A 20,349-nucleotide genomic window follows, 5' to 3' on the forward strand; every position below is an offset into this window, starting at 1 on the left:
CGTAGTTAGCTACTGCCGTGTTCCACATGGGTGGAGACTGGACAGCGACATGTGAGATGTGACAGACCTTGGTAGCCTTGTTCCTCCTGTCTCTGAATTGCTGCGAAGCTAATGTCGTGACAGCCCAGTTGCGAGAGGCAGTCGCAGATACTCGCAGAGTCGCAGTAGCCATCACTCGATCAGGCTCAAGTTCTCAACTTCAAATGAAATCCATGAAAAACACAAGAAGAGGCATACTGACGGACAAACAATCCGTTACTGTAAAACACCAAAACCCAATATAAAAATTTAGTGAATTATTTTCTCAAATAATTATTATGATAAAAAGTCTTAAATGAATTATTTCTACAACTCAGGTATTGTTTGAAGCATTTGCTTAAACAGATACATTAATTAATAAAAAATGTTTTCATTCATGTTGAATTTTTATTTGGTTAAACTAGTTTTGTTTATTCTACACCTTGCAAAAAATAAATTATTGGATAGTTTTGCTATTGCTCTATATGGTTTTGGAATTAATGTTACATCTGAATTATGATCATGCCTTATCATTATTTTTGGATTATTTATTGCTCATGATAAGATCATTTTATTAATCGGAACATGAAAACTACATGAGAAAACAGTGCTACCATAAGGTTGGTATGAGACGTCCTTGCTGACTAGTTAGGAAAGCTAGTATAGGACTATTTTACCCGAAAAGGGCAATCACAGCGTAAGGAGCTGTCGGTATATAGAGGTTCTCGGGTCGATCATGTTGTGATGACTTATCGGGCGAGGGATTTCTATATCGCCCCCTTCTTACAGAAACCGTAGTATGTTTTCTGAAGCAAGTGGAACTTTGTAAAGACCTCGTAGTGGGATCATACCTCGTCTCCTTGGTAGAGATGGATGTAAAATCATGATCCCTTGGCAAATGGGTAACACGACTAAAGATGTGCAACCTCTGTATAGTGTAAAATTAGTATATCAGTCATGCTCACGGTAAAGAATGGTTCGGACGCTGACATGAATAACTTATAAAATTAAACTTAATCTGTCATTTGCATTGCATTGTAGGATTTATTATTAATTATGATCAATTATTTAATTGAGTTGGTATACACTTGTACCTAGTAATTGTTAATAAAATTTTGACCAACTCTAAAATCAATGCTCAGGCTTAACCACTTTCTCTTTGGTAAGCTTTACGCTTCACATCAACTCCCATCATAAGTGAGCTTATGTATATTATTTTTCATAATTTATTGAGCGATGAACATATGTGAGCTCAATCTTGCTAAACTCACAACATGTTAAGAACATGTACCGCAAGATGATGAGCATGAATGATGCTACGATAAGTTAATGAGAGGTCTAGACCATCGTCTACCAATCAAATATATGGCTGTGAAGCATAGTTATCGTCATACGATATATTTATTTAGCTATTTTATACATAATCTATATTATATAATAAAGATTTAACATTGATTTCTGTACCATAAGTCATTATACGTGAGAGACTAGCACATATTTTTTGACGCGTTCGAGTTTATCCTTAAATCCGGGTGCGACAGTTCTAATTGGCCTCACATAAATCATACTCCGACCACTTGTCTAGCGGGGTATCTTGGATGGAGGTGAACCAGGCATAACGTGCAGCGGCGGCTTGATGAGCTCCACCGCCACCTCCAGCACCACCGTCACGCAGAGGCAGCACGTGCAGATGCACGAGATGTGCAGCCTGCACGGATCACAGTCACAGCAAAGGCGTGTTGCCGCTGAGAATTCACACGGAAGCAGGGGCAAAACCGACGATGGAGAAAGGACGGCGAGCAGTGCGAACGGCAGCCCCAGCAGCCAGCCCAGCGGCCGGCACTCACCGCCGTCGCCGCTGAAGCACGTCACTGGCCGCTTAGTTAGGTTATCCTTGCTAATTTTTGAATGCGATCTATTTTGCCAGGGTGGTCTCATCGTTTTGCATTATGTTCAGTGTGCTATTGCTCCAATTATTATTTAATTTAATAACAACTGGAATCAATCACGAGTGAGCTGTTTCCATGTCGCTTTCAGAACCACTTATTAGAGTGTCTGAATAACAATAACTTTAATTGTTTTTTTTGAAATTAAATAACTTTAGCTTTAAGGATAAGGAAATCGGTACTCTTCTAGTATGACAGCAAGCACAAGCTTCAGTTTCAAGACAGTATACTTTCTGGAGTTCATTGTATACATTCTTTTTTACAAAGCACCATCCACCAAGTGTGCCAATATTGTCTGCTGTGCTACACTCAAAATACAGTTGAGCATGTATCTTATATTCTGTAGATAAATATACCAAGCAATTTTCGGTACCTTCCCCAGCCATCACATAGTGAGAAACATATATAATTCTACAATCACAAGGTTCATGCACCAAGTTCCAAACCCAAAGAGGCCCCTTACATCCAGCTTATGCTCCATCAGAGATTCGACTTGCCAGTGCCAGCAACAGGTGCACCTGCATATTTGGGTCTGGGAAGCTCGACGAATGATGGTTTCCTCCCGAAAATGACTGCCGCTGCGCGTGTCAGGATGTGCGCAGTCAAGCCCCAAATCACGAACTTCTTGCCATCTGCCTCGTAGTCGAAAAACTGGACGGGGATATCTATGCCCATCCAGTTCATCTGTCTTGTCCTCCGGTGGTCGTCCTGTTGATGCGATACAAGTGGAAAACTATGCAATGCAATGCAATGTCCTTACTCGCGCCTTATAAAGGAATCTATGATAGAATTGTTGCACTACAACATATGATACTATGATAGAGAAAGAAGTACCTTTAGAAACATCTCCAGAGGTGCGTCAAAGATGTCCTCCACTTCAGCTTTATTCAAGACAGGCTTGTATAAGGCTTTATCTGGGACCATACCAATGACAGGAACAACAGTGAGGCCATTCTGCAAAAAGAAAGGCTAAAGCATAAGTACTGGACAGTTTGCGCTTCCATTGGGAGAGTAGAAAAGCATGTGCCACATCATAGATATAGGAAAGTAGAGATGCATGTCAAACTGATATACTCGTGCAGTAATCCCTGCATAACTTTTTTAAAAAAATTATTTGATTAAAAGCTTTTTCCTTGTCACCGGTTCCAAAAAGATGGAGCCAAGGTAATGAGTGAATCTTTGATTGGTAGAGACCTTAAAAGGGAAGGCTGACGCAAAATGTTCCGAGATCTCAAAGCTATCTCCAGCTAGCAACAGTAACACAGATATATGTAAAAGCTAAAGTTCCTAAACTTGACTAGAGTGAGGAAGATTTCATTTGACCAGTTCTGTATTTCATACGGATCATGGGTGTGTGTGATTTTGTTGGTTCATGGATATAGGTACATCCATGCATTTCAATGACATCAGCACGGAAAAGGGTGGGGGGTTGTGCAAAAAAAAAAGATATGATGAACGGGGTGAAACAACCCACCTTTGACAACATAATGGTGAAACAAACCTTTAACAACATATTCACCAGTTATGACCATTGTTAGTTCCTTAATTTTGATTGAATGATTTGACATGACAGTAATACACCTCTTCCTGATAGTAGGTTAATACTGATATTTACATGCTTATATGGAAAGTGTTTCCTTTTTTTTATTCATAGTATTTTGTGCAGTCAGAATATCTTCCTCTTCCTGAGATCCCCCAACATTGTATTTTCCCTTTTTTTGAGAAAACTGCACATGTAACCCTTCAGGTATCCTTCCTCCCAAACAGGCGGCTAAAGTTGCATTGTCACCGAGGGAGTTTATCCCTGGTTTAAACATTTCTTTGAAAATTTGTTCATTGGCCAACTGCGCCTTCACTTGCTTCTTACTGTAGGCATGGTTTCAATGGCTAGACCAAATCCATTTGCTCAGCTCTATTTCTTCTCAACTAAACCAATAAGCTTATACCACTTGCCTCCCTAAATATTCAGATCAAATTCATAGGCCCCAATACGTATACATTTAGGTCATGTTTGGAAACAACCTAGTTTTTAAAAATCTGGTTTCTATCTCTAGTTTTTAGAAATTGGTTAATGAAAAAAATGGTTAATGGTGTTTGGAACCACCTCAGTTTTTATAAACTAGCTTTAGCTAGGAAAGGCTAGCTTCTTTGTTTTTAAGAAACCGGGAATCCAGTTTCTATAAACTGACGTATAAAATAATATGTTTGGAACCAACTCAGTTTTCATAAACCAGTTTCTTAAAAACTGGGTGCATCCAAACAGACCCTTAATTATTTTGGCCACTAGCTTAATATACTGGAGGAGGTTTTGCACTACAACGAGTCGAGATTAATCTTCATACATATCAAAAGTAGTTTGACTTTATACATTGCTACACCATTATACGACTCTTCAGAGTTCACAAGAATTGGTCGGTAAAATCGTAAGGCCCTGTTCGGTTTTTAGGGATTGGAGCCCCGGATTGATTTCTACCGGGATTATTTCTTTAATTTATATATATTTTGATGAGCTGGAATGAATCCTGCCTTATTCCTGTACAACCGAACGGGCCCTAAAGCTCTTTCATAGATGTCCTGTCAATACTTAGTACCGGCAACAATTATGGCTTACCTTTGATAGGAAAGGCTCAAGAACTGTAACAACAGAAACAAGCGCCGGATCCAGTCCAATCTCCTCCTTCGCCTCCCGTAGAGCTGTGGCCTTCGGATCTGCGTCTCCATCGTCCACCTTCCCTCCGGGTAACGACACCTCCCCTTACAATTTTCAAGAAAATGACTGAAGCACTCCATGGAAGGAATCGTCCAGAGGAAAATCCAAGCTTTAGCCAGAATCATGATGTCTACCGGAGTGGGAGGAGAGGGAGGAAGCGCGCTTTGTAAGCAGGACCCGTGGCCCACTGCTAGGGTCCTCGAAGAGGCAGACCAGCACCGCGGCGTGAACCCTGGAGGCAGTGGAGCGTGGGCTTTTCACGGGGTCGGCATCTGAGGCGGCAGCGGCGGGGGCGCCGACTGAGGAAAGCTCGCCGGAAGAAGAGGAGACGAGATGGCGTGTGAGGTGGACCAACCGCCGAGATGGAGAGGAAGAGAAGGAAGACGAGGCCATGACAATGTGAGTTGAGGTGAAGAGGCGGGTAAGAAGAGATCTCATGGCTTCGAATGGTGATAACAGCGTAGCAGCGGCGATATCAAGGTGGGGGAGTTGGAGGGGTCGTCGCCGTCCGCCGTGCCAAAGATCGTTGTTCCTGAATGCGACTGCTAACAGTGTAACTCTATTCTTGAATACTTGTGGTACAATAGTTTATTTTTTAACTAAAATACGATAAATAAAAAAATATAAAATAGAGGATGTCGATATATAAATAATATTGTTTAATACTATTTTCAGAAAAAATTTGAAATAAAAGATAAAATTAATAATAAAATAAGCAATCAGATAGCCTAAGCCAAATCTATTTGGGTCAGACATCGTATTTAATCTAATCGAAGTGCTCGAATGTACCCTGTCACAAAATATCCGGCCTTAATATTATAACTCTCCGTTTCAAAATATAATTCGTTGAACTTTTTCGACGTCAACGTCAATTTGTCTTATTAAAAATCATAAAAAAATAAAATAATAAGTTATACGTGAATTATATTTGATAATAAATAAAACCATATTTTTTTGTTTTTTCACAATTTTTTAATAAACTAGTGTCAAAGTTATGATTAAAAAACAAATAAATTATAAATTGAAACGGAGGAGTATTTATATAAATATGTATTTTATTATTACTATAGTAGTTATGCATCATAACTATCGGTGTATTTTTATACATTTTTAGTTAAATTTCAATAAAGTTTTATTACTAAAAGTGAGATGTGTTGGTCACCTATTTGGGTATCTTCTCTCCTCACCATTCTTAAGATAGAAGACAAGAAGAGAAGGGTGAAGGCAACAGTAGCGAATTAAATGTACAGGTAATTAAGTAAAAGGGACAAATAATCGATCTCTCATTCTTTTTCATTTGTTGTAATTGATTACAAGGATACCTTCAGAACACTCGTGAATTGTTCGAAGGTGAATGCGTACCAGAAGCTTCGAAGGGCAAGCGGGTTGAAGGTGACTAAAGCACACAAGCAACTGTCCGAGAGACCTATGCATCGGCACAGTTCTCCTATTTATAGGGATATGGCGACGTACACCTTCGTGCGAAATTACATTATTGTCCCGGCTCCTATATACATGACCTACAAAATTTGATAGGGACATCCGTGTTTTTTCCCTCACAAGGCATTCGTTTACATCTCTTCTAGATACCTTTGTTTTTTCAGTGCTCAGGTTCATTCGGAGTTTTATCCATGGTAAAAGCTTTGGCTGAACGAAGACGTCGTAATCGAGATGACGAAGTTGTTGTTTCCTCCTTTGTCTTGTCGAAGCTTATGGACGAAACTTGTTAAATTATCTATGAAACAAGCTCAACGCAACGAAATCAATAAGTTTGAGGACCTTCGGTAAAGGCTTCTCCTCAACAGTAGTCACTCACGGGATTAGTTCGTTTTCTATAACAGATTCAAACCACGAACGAATCTAGATGAAGAGGGCTTTGCACAGATTGTCCGAAAAACACCTTCTGTTGAGTTCGTTATTGAAAACAGAAAGAACGGAAATAAGCTTCACAAAACCAAAGATGGAAAAATTGCTGAGCGGTCCATTGCATAGTGGCTGGTGATGGTTTGGCCCCTCTGCTTCCATGTTTTCTCCTTGAATGTCGCCTAGAGCAGGTGAATAGACGAAACCTAAATGTATCACTAAATACAAAAAATTGATCCCAAATTAGTCGATTTGAGCAAGAAATAAATAATTAGAGTTGGGGATGAGTTCTTCTCGCAAAGTGTTGCTCAATGAATTTTGATTAAACTTGAGAGCAACACAAATGATTAGAAAGATAATCAAAGCAAGAGATTTTGAGAGGAAGAGGGAAAACAAATCACAAGCAAACAAACACAAGAGACATGATGATTTATTTACCGGAGTTTGGTTTTCAAAAGAAACCTACGTATCCATTGAGGTGTCACAAGGACTGGGTCTCTTTCAATCCTCTCAAGTGATTCCAAAGATCAAGCTTAAGTCCCCCACGAGATACTTCACACATCGAAGACTCTTGCTCGTGAAAGAATCACGATGCCCAAGAGGGGGTGAATCGGGCTTTTCTAAATTTCTTACAAAAGATTAAACCCTAACCTCAAGCCCAACTTCACCCAACTACTTAGCTAGACCTCAAGAACCTAAGAAAGTTAAAGCCCTAAGTCATCATGGCAAATACTAAGAAAGTGCAAGTACTTGGAATGTAAATACTAAAAGTAATTGAGAAAAGTAAAGCAAGGGCAAGAAGACTCCTTTGATTTTTTTTCTGAGGTATCGAAGAGTCGGCACTCTTCACTAATCCTCGTTGGAGCACCCGCTCATGGGTATAGCTCCCCTTAGTCTGCGCAAGGACTAAGTGCTCACTATGAGTTGATTCTTCACCACTCCGGCGTGGTGAATCACTCACAATCGCGGACAATATCGAGTCGGGTCACCAACACGAGTGACCACCACGCTCAAAATGCCATGAAACCGTCTAGGGGATGCCGATCACCAAGAGTAACAAGCCATAGAGTTTCACTTGACCAAGAGAAGTCTAATGAATGTGGTGTGTGCTCTATGTGTCTCTCACTTGCACTAATGAGGTCCTAACATGAGATTATGATTTTACTAATCACATTAGTATTGCAAAGGGTCTTGAATGTCTCTCAATGAATGCACTATGCTTGGGAAGGCAAGACAATGAATGTGGTTGTTGGATGGGATACAAATAACCATCCACCAAAAACTAGTTGTTACTATTCTGCACAATCTGTGGGCGCACCAGAGCAGTCGGTGCGCCACTGGACCATCATGTGACGTCAATCAATGGCTAGTTCTGATAACTAGTCGTTACTGTGTAGAGGGTCCGGCACGCCAACGAAGTACACCAGATCGGTCTGGTGTACAATGGCAAACTGGCCCAAATTACATGCTCTTTGTGTCGATGGTCCGGTGAGCCATCGGACCGGTCTGATGGCCCACTTCAGCCGAGGCACAGGAAAGTGCTCTCTAGGTGCATGGTCCGGTGCGCCACTGCACCGGCTCGGTGCACATGACACTCTAACTCTTTCTAACTTATGTTTTTCAAATTGGTTTTCACTTCAAACTTCGTGTGGGCTATTCAGTGACACTTAGCACTAGTTCTATGTGTGTATAAGCAACAACACTACACTAGTCATTCCTTGGTCAAGTTACTCAATCACAACACCTCTTTATAGTACGACTAAAAACAAAATAAAAGGCCTCACTTTATACTAAGTGTCTGACAACTCCTTTGACACTTAGGATATGTAGTCCTTCACCTTTTGGTTCATCTTTTTACCCATCGTATCGATTTTCATCAGACGAGTTGTTTTCACCTGTTGAAGCCCATCTTCCTTCATTGTGACCTAACTTACCATATAATATGCAAAACATATGTAAGTCACAATAATCTTACGTTGTCATTAATCACTAAAACAAACTAGGGGCCTAGATGCTTTCATTCTCCCCCTTTTTGGTAATTAATGACAACCCTTCAAGAGTGTGAGAGAACTTTGTTTTAATTTTTGTCAGCTTGTTGAAGATCGTTAGCGATATTCATAAGGTTGACAATAGCACGTCATGTATACAGTTTGTGAAAAGCATAAGCGCATATACATGACATAGAACTTGTTCAAAATATAAGAATGAAATTCATGAACAAGTATTGCATGACAGGTGTATTAAGTGAGTGAAAACATATAAAAAACACACAAGTCATCAAAAGAGCATGGGAGCATATCATTAAGTATTAGACAAAATTTGAGAATCAAAAGAGAGTAACACAAAAGCATAAATCATGAAACATCAAGAGTTTCTCTCTCTGGCTCCCCCTAACTCTCATAGAGCTCCCCTTAACTCTCATGCACTCTCCTCTCTCCCCCTTTGGCGTCAAGCACCAAAAGGTATGCCCTAACCTAGGGACCAAAAGAAGGAGGAGGCATAGACACAACAAGGTGAGGTCGGGAAGTAAGCTCATAGTCTATATCATGGTCGGAGTTAGAATCGGATCTAGGATCTATTGTAGAGGCTGGAACAGGTGCTGACTCAAGGGTTGGAGCACTGGCGGACTCTGAGGGAACTGTCTACTAAATCTGAGGAACTGGTGCTGGAGCTGACACTGATTTTAGCACATGAATGGATACTGCCACTAAAGAAGTAGGAATTGTTGTTTATACTGGTGGCACTTACGCTGGAGCACTCCCAACTCCGATGGTGAAAGTCGCCTAGAGGGGGGGTGAATAGGGCGAAATTGAAATTCTCAGGAATAATCACAACTACAAGCCGGGTTAGCGTTAGAAATATAAGCGAGTCCGCGAGAGAGGGTGGAAAACAAATCGCAAGCGAATAAGGAGTGTGACACATGGATTTGTTTTACCGAGGTTCGGTTCTTGCAAACCTACTCCCCATTGAGGTGGTCACAAATACTGGGTCTCTTTCAACCATTTCCCTCTCTCAAACGGTCCCTCGGACCGAGTGAGCTTTCTCTTCTCAATCACTTGGAACACAAAGTTCCTACAAGGACCACCACAAGATTGGTGTCTCTTGCCTCAATTACAAGTGAGTTTGATCGCAATAAAGAATCAAGAAAGAAGAAAGCAATCCAAGCGCAAGAGCTCGAAAGAACACAAGCAAATCTCTCTCTCTAATCACTAGGGCGTTGTGCGGAGTTTGGAGAGGATTTGATCACTTGGGTGTGTCTAGAATTGAATGCTAGAACTCTTGTAAGTAGTTGAAGGGGGAAAACTTGGATGACTTGAATGTGGGGTGGTTGGGGGTATTTATAACCCCCAACCACAAACTAGCCGTTTGGTGGGGCTGTCTGTCGCATGGTGCACCGGACAGTCCGGTGCACACCGGACATGTCCGATGCGCCAGCCACGTCACCAAAGCCGTTGGGTTCCGACCGTTGGAGCTCTGTCTTCTGGGCTCGCCTGGATGTCCGGTGGCGCACCGGACATGTATTGTAGAGTGTCCGGTGTGCCAGCATGGGCGTGCCTGACTTCTGCGCGCGCTGGCGCGCATTCAATGCGCTGCAGGTAGCCGTTTGGCGCCGAAGTATCCGTTGCTTCGTTGTCACACCGGACAGTCCGGTGTACACCGGACATGTCCGGTGAATTATAGCGGACTAGCCGTTGCGAATTCCCGAAGCTGGCGAGTTCCAGAGCCGTTCTTCCTTGGAGCACCGGACACTGTCCGGTGTACACCGGACAGTCCGGTGAATTATAGCGAAGCGCCTCTGGATTTTCCCGAAGGTGACGAGTTCGACTTGGAGTCCTCTGGTGCACCGGACACTGTCCGGTGGTGCACCGGATAGTCCGGTGCGCCAGACCAGAGGTGCCTTCGGTTATCTCTTTGCTCTTTTGTTGAACCCAATACTTGGTCTTTTATTGGCTAAGTGTGAACCTTTGATACCTGTATAACTTATACACTAGAGCAAACTAGTTAGTCCAATTATTTGTGTTGGGCAATTCAACCACCAAAATCAATTAGGAAAATAGGTGTAAGCCTAATTCCCTTTCAATCTCCCTCTTTTTGGTGATTGATGCCAACACAAACCAAAGCAAGTATGAAAGTACATAATTGAACTAGCTTGCATAATGTAAGTGCAAAGGTTGTGTTGGGGCGAAGGCAAAGACGCCACCCTTCGCTCGAGGCCTTCGCTGCAGCCGCTGGTCCGACGGAGACAGAGCGGGCAGGAACACCCTTCGCAGGTCTCGGCACTTTGACGAAGGCCTGTGGCGACGTCCTACCACGGCGCGTCCTCGTTCAGTCCCAAGGCCCACGTGCGATCTGGCCCATTATAACGGGCCCCGCGTGGCCGCCTCTATATTACGGGCCTAACTTGTAAAGGAATACTTGTAATTACGGTCTGTAACCCTGCTTTATGGGAATATTCTGGGGATAAAATAGGTGTCTGAGGGCACATGCGTCCTTAACACAAGACGCTGGGCACTCAGATACCTATAAATACCCCCGCACAGTGCCCGTGAGAGGCTAGAAAAAACAGAGCTATTGCCCCCGTGCACGTAACCCTGTTGTCTCCACTATTCTCCCTTGTTGGCCTTCTTGCTGCCGAGAGCAAGTTCCAACATTTGGCGCCCACCGTTCGTGCTACGACAAAACCACCCGCGATGGCACCCAAGAGAGCTAACCCCAAGGCTGACGAGGCTGCGAAGGCAGCACTGCTGGCCGCAAGAAAGGGCAAGGCCCTCGTCCTCACCCAATCCACCCACCAAGAGCCCACTGAAGACAATGTTCCCCACACCGGCGAAGACGACACCTTCCGCACCTGCGGAACCGAAGGACAGTCACAGCCGCCCCCAGGCTTCGCCCCACAGGACGGCGCGGACCTCACCGAGGACGGTGAGGTCCTCGGCGTCTCAACAGAAGAACAGCTGCAGCTGCGCGCCCTGCGCCTCAGGAACCGCAATCTCCAGAGGCAGAAAGAGATACTGGAGGCCAAGCGCCAGCGTGTGTCCGCATTAGCTAAAGTGCGGCAAATGATACGCGACGAGGAGCAGAAAGCCCAAGACCTCGAGCGCGAGATCGCGCTGATGCAGTGCGAAGGCCACCTCGGTCTACAGCAAGAGCCACCCCTCCAACAGCGCACGCAACCGGAGGACACGCGCGAAGGCCACCTCGGCCGGCAGCATGGCCCACCCCTGCAGTACCGGGCGCAGCCGGAGAACCCGCGTCTCCCCCAGCATGACTACGCCTCCCAGCACGGCGCGCCATTCCAAGGGGTCAACTACCTCGACGAGCGAAGTCCCCTGGCGCCACACCTACAAGTGACGCCTTGGCCAGCTAACTTTCGAGCGGGGGCATACCCCAAGTACAACGGCAGCACCGACCCGGCGCAGTACATCATGAGTTATCAAGTCGCCGTTGCATCAGCCGGAGGAGACGACGCCACAATGGCGAAGTCTTTCATCATCGCACTAGAGGGCCCAGCACTCACCTGGTTCACCAGATTGCCTCCGCTGTCCATTGATTCGTGGAGAAGTCTCAGGGACAAGTTCCTCCTCAACTTCCAAGGGTACCGTCCAGACACCGACGCTTTGGCCGAGCTCTCACTTTGCAAACAGCTGGAAAAGGAGACTCTGCGGGAGTATTACCGCAAGTTCTTAACACTCAAGTCACAGCTGCCCTCTGTCGACGATCAGATCGCTATCCACTACGCCATCAACGGCCTTCGGGCTGGCGTCCTCTACAGCCATTGTATCAGAGATCCACCCAAGAGCCTGCAGGAGCTATATCAGCTCTTTGAAAAATATGCCAAATCCGAAGAGCTCCACCAGCGCAAGGTTGAGTCACAGCGGAAGCCCAAAGATCCCCCGCAGTCCAGCCGCACGTGGACGAGGACTCCGCAGCCAGACTCCGGTCGAGATGGCCGCAGTCAACAGCAAGTGCACAACATCGCCAACCAACAGCCTGCTGCTGATCCCCCTCGCCGCCAGGAATATCCCCCCCAGGGCCGCGGAAATGGAACTCGCGGCAGGGGTCGAGGGCGGGCGCAGCAGCCGCCGCGCCGATTCTATTGCCTTTTCCACGGCGAAGACTGCGCCCACCAGACCAAAGACTACCCCGAGACGAAGGCCACCAGAGACAGAATGGCGCGGGCGCAGCCGGCCGACAATCCCAGAATTGTCGCGCATAATTACCAGCCACCCCCTCCACCATATATCCACGCTCCCGCTCCGCACCCACCGCACCACGCTTACCAACATCATCAGGAAGTACAAATCGTACCTCCTCCACCCCCACCACCACACCAGCAACACCAAAACATCCCCCATGCCCCAAAGCAGGAAGACTTCGCCGATCAACCATATCGCGGAGTCATTCACATGATAACAGGGGGGTCTAGCACTGACTTCGACACCAAGCGGCAGAAGCGGGACCACTACCGCAGCATCAACCATGTCGCCGTCACTGGCCCAGTCGTGCAGACGAAGTGGTCCCACATACCGCTAACCTTCGACGCACGAGACGTCGACCTGCGCAGCGCCCCCCACATCGACGCTATGGTCATCAATTGCAGCGTGGCAGGCTGGGACTTACACAAAGTCCTAGTCGACAACGGCAGTCAGGCGGACATCATCTTCCTCCACGCCTTCGACCGCATGGGTATAAGCCACAGCCTGCTGAAGCCTTCGGACAACCCGTTGTATGGTTTCGGCGGCAAGGGCACCTTTCCAGTTGGCAAGATAGAGTTGCCCCTTTCCTTCGGTGTAGCGCCCAATGCCCGAAGTGAGCAAGTAACCTTCGACATTGTCGACATGGTATATCCATACAACGCCATCATGGGCCGGGGCTCCATCAACAAGTTCGAAGCTGCTATCCACGGGTTGTACCTATGTATGAAGATACCAGGGCCGCTAGGCGCCATCACAGTCTACGGCAACCAGCAGACGGCGCGCAACATTGAGCGGGACTTCGTGCCCGGTCAGAGAAACGTACACTGTCTCACGACCCAGCGCGAGGTCCCTGCGCCGGCCAGCCCAACCGACAAGCAGCACGACAAGGCACAGTTGCAGTGCCAAGACGGGACCAAGACTGTCCCCCTCGATCAGGCCACGCCCAAGCAGACAGTAACTATCAGCGAAGACCTCACCTCACTTGAAGAAGAGAGACTTCTCTGCTGCCTGGCCAAGAATAAAGATGTCTTCGCCTGGTCTGCCCTCGATCTGGTCGGAGTCAGCCGAGCCATAATTGAGCACAGCTTGGGGATTGACCCTTCGGTGCGACCCAAAAAGCAGAAGCTTCGCAAAATGTCAGACGAAAAGACAGAGGCCGCCAAGGCGGAGGTGCATCGCCTCCTGGAGGCTAAATTCATCGAGCCAGTGGCTTACCCCACGTGGCTCTCCAATGTTGTGATGGTGCAGAAAAAAAGCGGAAAATGGCGCATGTGCATAGACTTCACCAGTCTCAATAAGTCCTGCCCAAAGGACAATTTCCCGTTGCCGCGGATCGACAAAATAGTCGATAGCGCGGCCGGATGCGAGGTCATGTCCCTCCTCGACTGCTTCTCCGGCTATCACCAGATATACATGAAGGAGGAAGACAAAGCCAGCACCAGCTTTATAACACCCTTCGGCACCTATTGCTTTGTCAGAATGCCGGAGGGTCTCAAGAATGCCGGATCCACCTTCTCCAGACTCACCAAAACAGTGCTCGAGGGGCAGGTCGGTAGAAATATATTGACATATGTGGACGACATCGTCGTCGCCAGCAAGAATAAGGAGGACCATCTCGCTGACCTGGCAAAAACATTCGCGAACATGCGAGATGCACGACTCCGCCTAAACCCGGAAAAGTGTGTTTTCGGTGTTCGCCAGGGCAAGATATTGGGCTACCTGGTGTCCCGCCGGGGCATCGAGGCCAACCCAACCAAGATCCAGGCCATCGTCGATATGTCGCCTCCGCAGTCGGCCAGGGACGTCCAGCGCCTGACAGGCAGGATGGCCGCTCTCAACAGATTCATCTCCAGGTCCGCCGAGCGAAGTCTTCCATTCCTCAAAACACTCCGCGGCGCGGAAAACTTCGCCTGGGGACCGGAGCAAGCAGCGGCCTTCGCCTCATTAAAACAGTACCTGGCGGAGCTGGCCATCCTCACAAGCCCAGACTCCTCGCTCCCCTTATTGCTCTATGTCGCGGCTTCGCCGCACGCGGTCAGCGCGGCACTGGTACAGGAGCAGACAGTCGAGGGCGCAGTCAGACAGTGCCCTGTCTATTATGTCAGCGAAGTCCTGACACCGTCCAAATGCAACATGACAGAGCTGGAGAAGATTGCCTACGCAGTTGTTATGTCCTCGCGCAAGTTGCGCCATTATTTTGAAGCATTTAAGGTCCGAGTCACCTCAGACAGGGGGCTCGGCGAATTATTCAGGAACCCGGAGGCATCAGTGAGGATTGCCAAGTGGGCAGCCGAACTCTCCGGCTACCACATCAGCTTTGAGCCCAGAACAGCTATCAAGTCGCAAGTCCTGGCAGACTTCGTCGTCGACTGGACTGGGCCAGTATCGCAGCCGGACCCATCCACAGAAAAGGTCTGGACTATCCATTGCGACGGTGCATGGTGTCATGCGGGGGCAGGCGTCGCTGCAGTCGTCACCTCGCCAGCCGGAGTCAAACACAGATATGCAGCACGCCTCAGCTTCGCTCTAGAATCCGACAAATGTACAAACAACATAGCAGAGTATGAAGCAGTCATCCTCGGCCTCCGCAAGCTAAGGGCCCTCGGAGTCACCACATGTATCATCAAAACAGACTCCAAGATAGTTGCCGGTCAGGTCGAGAAAGACTATGCAGCAAAAGACCCCGCCCTCATGCAATACCTCGCGGCTATCCGAAGTCTCGAGAGACAATTCAAGGGATTCACCCTGCAGCATGTGGATAGGGCCAAGAACGAGGAGGCCGATGCCTTAGCCAAGGCCGCCGCCAGGGGCGAGCCCCTGCCCTCCGACGTGTTTTTCCACACCATCGGCACTCCGGCTGTCCGGAGCCCCGAAGGGCTCCAGATCACTAATGATAGCGAAGGCCACCGTATAGTCAACCTAATCATGACAGAAGACTGGAGGGCACCAATAACCCTGTTCCTACAGGGGTACTATCATCCAGCCGACGTCAGTAAGGCAAAGCGCCTCAGACATCGAAGCCGGGACTTCGCTCTGATCGAGGGCCAACTGTACAAGAAAGGGGTTAGTCAGCCAATGCTCAAATGCGTCACTGAAACCGAAGGCATGCAGATCCTACGCGAAGTCCACAGTGGCACGTGCGGCTCGCACGCAGGGCCAAGGGCCCTGGCTGCCAAGGTGATCCGTCAAGGGTTTTACTGGCCCGCAATGATCTGCGCCGCAAATCGGGTCACGAGGTCCTGCGAAGCCTGCCAGAAGTTCTCCCCTCGGTCAGGCAACCCCTCGCAATATACAAAGTTGATTGCCCATACATGGCCTCTCCAGCGCTGGGGCCTGGACATCGTCGGGCCCCTGCCCACCGCTCAGGGGAACCTTAAGTTCGCCTTTGTAGCTGTCGAATACTTCACCAAATGGATTGAAGCGAGGGCTGTTTCCACAATCACATCAAAGACTGCCCAAAAATTCTTCTGGCAGAACATCGTTTGCCGCTTCGGAGTACCGTCCGAGCTAACAGTCGACAACGGCAAGCAGTTCGACAGCTAAGATTTCAAGGATTTTTGTTTCTCCATCGGCACCAAGCTTGCCTTCGCTTCAGTCTATCATCCGCAGTCCAACGGGGTCGTGGAGCGCGCCAATGGGAAAATATTCACAGCTGTCAAAAAGATGCTCCTCGATGAAAGAAAAGGCAGATGGACCGATTTATTACCAGAGGCAGTCTGGGCGCTAAACACAACCGAGTGCAGGGCGACCGGGTTTACTCCTTTCCGCCTTCTATACGGATCGGAGGCAATGACCCCGCAAGAAATAAAGCATGGGTCCCCGCGTACAGTTCCGTCAGCCGTCCCCGATGTGGATGAGCCAACCTCAAAAGATCTCATTGACGGAGACCGGGTCTTCGCCCTGCAGGCCCTAAACAAATATCAGACCCAGACCAAAGCATGGCGCGACCGTGCAGTCATCCCGAGGGAGTTCAGCGAGGGGGACCTCGTACTCATCCGAACAGCTCGGACGGAGTCCAAGGGCAAGTTGGAGCCCAAGTGGGAGGGCCCCTTCATAGTCAAGTCAAAAGCTTCCCCCAGTGCTTACAGGCTCACAACGCCAAACGGCGAGGACCTAGAGCACTCCTGGAACATCGACAACCTTCGCAAATTTTTTGTTTGACCCATTTAGGGCTGATTTCGCCCTTGTAATTTGCCGCAAACAATCTTGTACCGGCCCGCACTCTTTTCCTCCCGGGGGGGTGAGGTTTTTAACGAGGCGGAGCCATGTAATACATGTGAGAAAAATCCCCCGCAAAAGCATGTGTCGAAAAAAGACCGCAACAACGGTCTTCGGCATTCGACCAATTCGAAGTCACCGCGAGGCTAAGCGCTAGCTACCCTCGCGTGCGACCAATCCGCGCAGAAGTCGCCTAAGGGTGCAGCCGGACTTAGCACAACAAGTGCGCAAAAATCCGAAGTCTATCGCGAAGACTATCCGCGCAGAAGTCGCCTAAGGGTGCAGCCGGACTTAGCACAACAAGTGCGCAAAAATCCAAAGTCTATCGCGAAGACTATCCGCGCAGAAGTCGCCTAAGGGTGCAGCCGGACTTAGCACAACAAGTGCGCAAAAATCCGAAGTCTATCGCGAAGACTATCCGCGCAGAAGTCGCCTAAGGGTGCAGCCGGACTTAGCACAACAAGTGCGCATAAATCCGAAGTCTATCGCGAAGACTATCCGCGCAGAAGTCGCCTAAGGGTGCAGCCGGACTTAGCACAACAAGTGCGCAAAAATCTGATGTCTATCGCGAAGACTATCCGCGCAGAAGTCGCCGAAAGGTGCAGCCGGACTAAGCACAAGCGCGCAAAATCCGAGGCCTATCGCAAAGACTTCACGCAAGCGCCGCCCAAGGGCGCAGCCGACCCAGTACAACAAAAGCAGAAACGATACCAAGACCAATTATAATCATACTGGCACAGCATAACCAATCACACCAGACAAAGTACACAGCGCCCTCGCAGGCACAGGCATGCGAGGGCACACAACTCCATTTTACAAGCCTTTACACATACACAAGCGAGGGCACCACGCCCTACATCGGCTCAACCTTAGGAATAATCCCCATCTCTCTATAATTAAATAACATTATCCTAAGCTCCTCACCCGCAAAAAGGCTTCGCAGCTCCCCTTCCCCTACACCCGAGGCGGCCGGCAAAGACAGCAGCTCCTGCCGACCAGCCCTACTAACGCGAAGCCGAGCCCCTTCCTCCGCACTAATCCTACGCTTTGCAACCGCCCTTCGTCGTCGGTGCCCGGTGCTAGGACCGGGCACGCCTGGCGCGTCCGCAGCATGTGGCGCAGCCTCCGCCTCAGCCACGTCCAAGGTCGCAAAATAATCCAAGTCCCCCTCCGAAGACTCCTCAGTCCACTCAACCGAGCTCCTAGAGTCAGTAAAATCAGAAAACTCAGAAACAGACCCACCATATTCATTTCCATCTTCCGCGGTCGAAGCCGCCAAAAACTCAGTAGTAGCGGTTGCGTGCGCAGGCCCAAAATCTTGAACCTGCGCAGCAACCAAAGTTCAGTACAACATCCAAAAATCCCTCAACCCTAAACACCACCTATGCCACCTGCGAAGGCCCTGCCGCTGCGGGAGCCTCCGCCGAGGCCTCCGCCGCTGCCTCCGCCCCCACCTCCGCTGGATCTTCAGCGCTCGGCACAGCAGCTGCGGGGGCATCGGGCGCGCCTTCGGCCATCTTTGGGGGAAGGTCTTCGCCGGCCGCAGCAGGAGCAGGGGCGCCTGGTGCACCTTCCGCGGTCTCCGGGGTCGGTCCCGGGGCGGCTCCAGTCGCGGCCTCCGCAGGGGTCGTCTCCGGGTCAGGCAGCGCGCTGTTCAGCGCCCCGAAGTCGTCCACCCGCTCGCCGCGCTCCGCCTAAGACAAAATGCACAAAAATTCAGCAAACACACGCACAGACCGCATCCAGCAAACGCCGAGCAAACGACAACGTTACCTGAGCCCTCGCAGCCTCGGCCCGCGCCCGGACCACCTCACAAACGTATGAACTCCACATTCGGTCATAGAGGGCCCCGGCGGACTCCTTCACCACGGGGTCTTCGACCTCAAAGATATCTCGCCCAAAATCCTCATCTGCCTGGTCGAGGGCCTCAAAGTGCCGGCAGCCTTCGCGAGAGAGCGCGTTCATTGCTGCCTCGCAGGTGACCAGGGAGGTGAACGCCATCAACCCCGCCAAGACAGTGGGGAGCTCCTGCAGCTCCTCCTGCACCCATTCCAGACAGCGAAGTCCGGCCTCTCGCTCCGGCACCTCGAAGTCACCCGTCCGCACACCTAGCTCGCGGTATGCAGTCATGAGCTGCGTGCGCGTCCGTTCGGCCTCCGCTCGCATCGCGGCCTCGGCCCCCTCCGCGCGGCTCTCCAGGGCAGTAAGCCGCCGCTGCAGCTCTCCGGCGAGCTCCTTGGCGATATTGCCTTCCGCCCGCGCCAGCCTGGCCTCCGCCTGGGCAGCCTGCTCTTTGGCGATGGCTTCGTTGGCCTCCCTCCTCTCCCCCGCCAGCTGGCGCCGGAGGTCGGCCTTCTCCTTCTCCAGGGCGGCCACCTTCTCCGCCAGTTTGCGGCACTTGCTGTCGGAGGCCGACTTCTCACGGACAGCGTCAGCATGTTGCGTCCGAAGTCCCTCGACCTCGGCAGTCAAAGCTGTCGTAAGGGCCCCCGACGCGGTGCGGCTGGTGAAGTCAGCCACCTGCAGAACACACGCAAGGCCGTTGCGTATAAAAAAAAATAAAACAAAATAAAATAAAAAAGAGGAGGGGGGGGGGGCGGAGAGGGCATAGCTCGGCGGACCTGACTCAGCGCCTCCGTCGCTCGACTCAACGCCTCCGTCGCTCCCCTCAGCCGGCGGGTCGCCACGCCCGCCTCATCCCTGACCAGCGCGAGAGCAGACACATCGCCTCCGGCGCCAAGGGTCTCTCCCCCCGCCTTCGGCGCTGGCGCAGCCGTCGCGATCGCCGCGCCAGGCACAACTAGAGCAAGCGGGCCCTCGTCCGACCCTGCAACGCGTCAACGAGTTAAAATAATAATAATAATATATATATATATATATATATTTATATAGACTTACCCCCAAGATAGTCCTCCACATTAATCTCGGTGCCGAAGTCGGCAACGCGTTTGCCGGACGGCGGTAACGTTCGGGCCGCCTTCGCGGCCTCCGCCACTCCGCTGACGGACGGCACCACCTTCGTCAGCTTGGGGCCTCCGGAGCCCACCGTCACCTCCGGCGCCTTGCCGGGCGCAGAGGCGCCCACCTTCGCCGGCAGCGGCGGCTTGCCTCCGCCGGAGGCCTCAGCCTTCGCCGTTCCCCGCTGCCGTTTCGGCCGGGCTTCGTGAACCCTCACAGTCGCCTGGCGTTTTCGCGCCGCCCCTTGGCGATCCTTGTCCATCACTGCCCACACAACATGACCGATATTTCGCCCATAAGGAAAAACTCTCCACCGATGAACCATGCGAGATGTAAAACAGTCCTCCTCAGTCGCGCAGGGGATAGGAATGTCTTTAGGCCAACAACCCCCGGTAACCCTCAGCATCCGAGCCGAAGACTCCCGGAGCTCGGGCGAAGA

At 49.6% G+C, this 20,349-nt stretch overlaps 1 protein-coding gene across 2 annotated transcripts; it reads right to left on the reverse strand.

The window, feature by feature from the left end:
- Positions 1 to 2,156: 2,156 nt before the first annotated feature.
- On the reverse strand, positions 2,157 to 5,280 carry LOC100279376 (uncharacterized). 2 transcript variants are annotated; one of them, XM_008656573.3, is made up of 4 exons: positions 4,809 to 5,280; positions 4,576 to 4,718; positions 2,799 to 2,918; positions 2,157 to 2,672 (listed from the first exon to the last, which is right to left on the reverse strand). In XM_008656573.3, the coding sequence occupies exons 1-4, from the start codon at positions 5,110 to 5,112 to the stop codon at positions 2,445 to 2,447; spliced, it is 795 nt and encodes a 264-aa protein (XP_008654795.1). In that variant the 5' UTR covers positions 5,113 to 5,280; the 3' UTR covers positions 2,157 to 2,444. The 2 variants fall into 2 exon arrangements, with proteins under 2 accessions (XP_008654795.1, NP_001347897.1); NM_001360968.1 differs by having other exon boundaries at positions 2,198 to 2,697; positions 4,809 to 5,212.
- Positions 5,281 to 20,349: the final 15,069 nt, after the last annotated feature.

The sequence above is a fragment of the Zea mays genome, chromosome 8 (assembly GCF_902167145.1).
Source record: "Zea mays cultivar B73 chromosome 8, Zm-B73-REFERENCE-NAM-5.0, whole genome shotgun sequence".
NCBI classification, from domain to species: domain Eukaryota; kingdom Viridiplantae; phylum Streptophyta; class Magnoliopsida; order Poales; family Poaceae; genus Zea; species Zea mays.

Excerpts from the sequence above, each read along its gene's own strand:
- LOC100279376 (NM_001360968.1), bottom strand. The coding sequence starts at position 5,112 with ATGAGATCTCTTCTTACCCGCCTCTTCACCTCAACTCACATTGTCATG. Across the intron at positions 4,719-4,808 it reads CTCCCTCTCCTCCCACTCCG|GGGAGGTGTCGTTACCCGGA; the intron begins GTAGACATCATG and ends GAAAATTGTAAG. Across the intron at positions 2,919-4,575 it reads TTGAGCCTTTCCTATCAAAG|AATGGCCTCACTGTTGTTCC; the intron begins GTAAGCCATAAT and ends TTCTTTTTGCAG.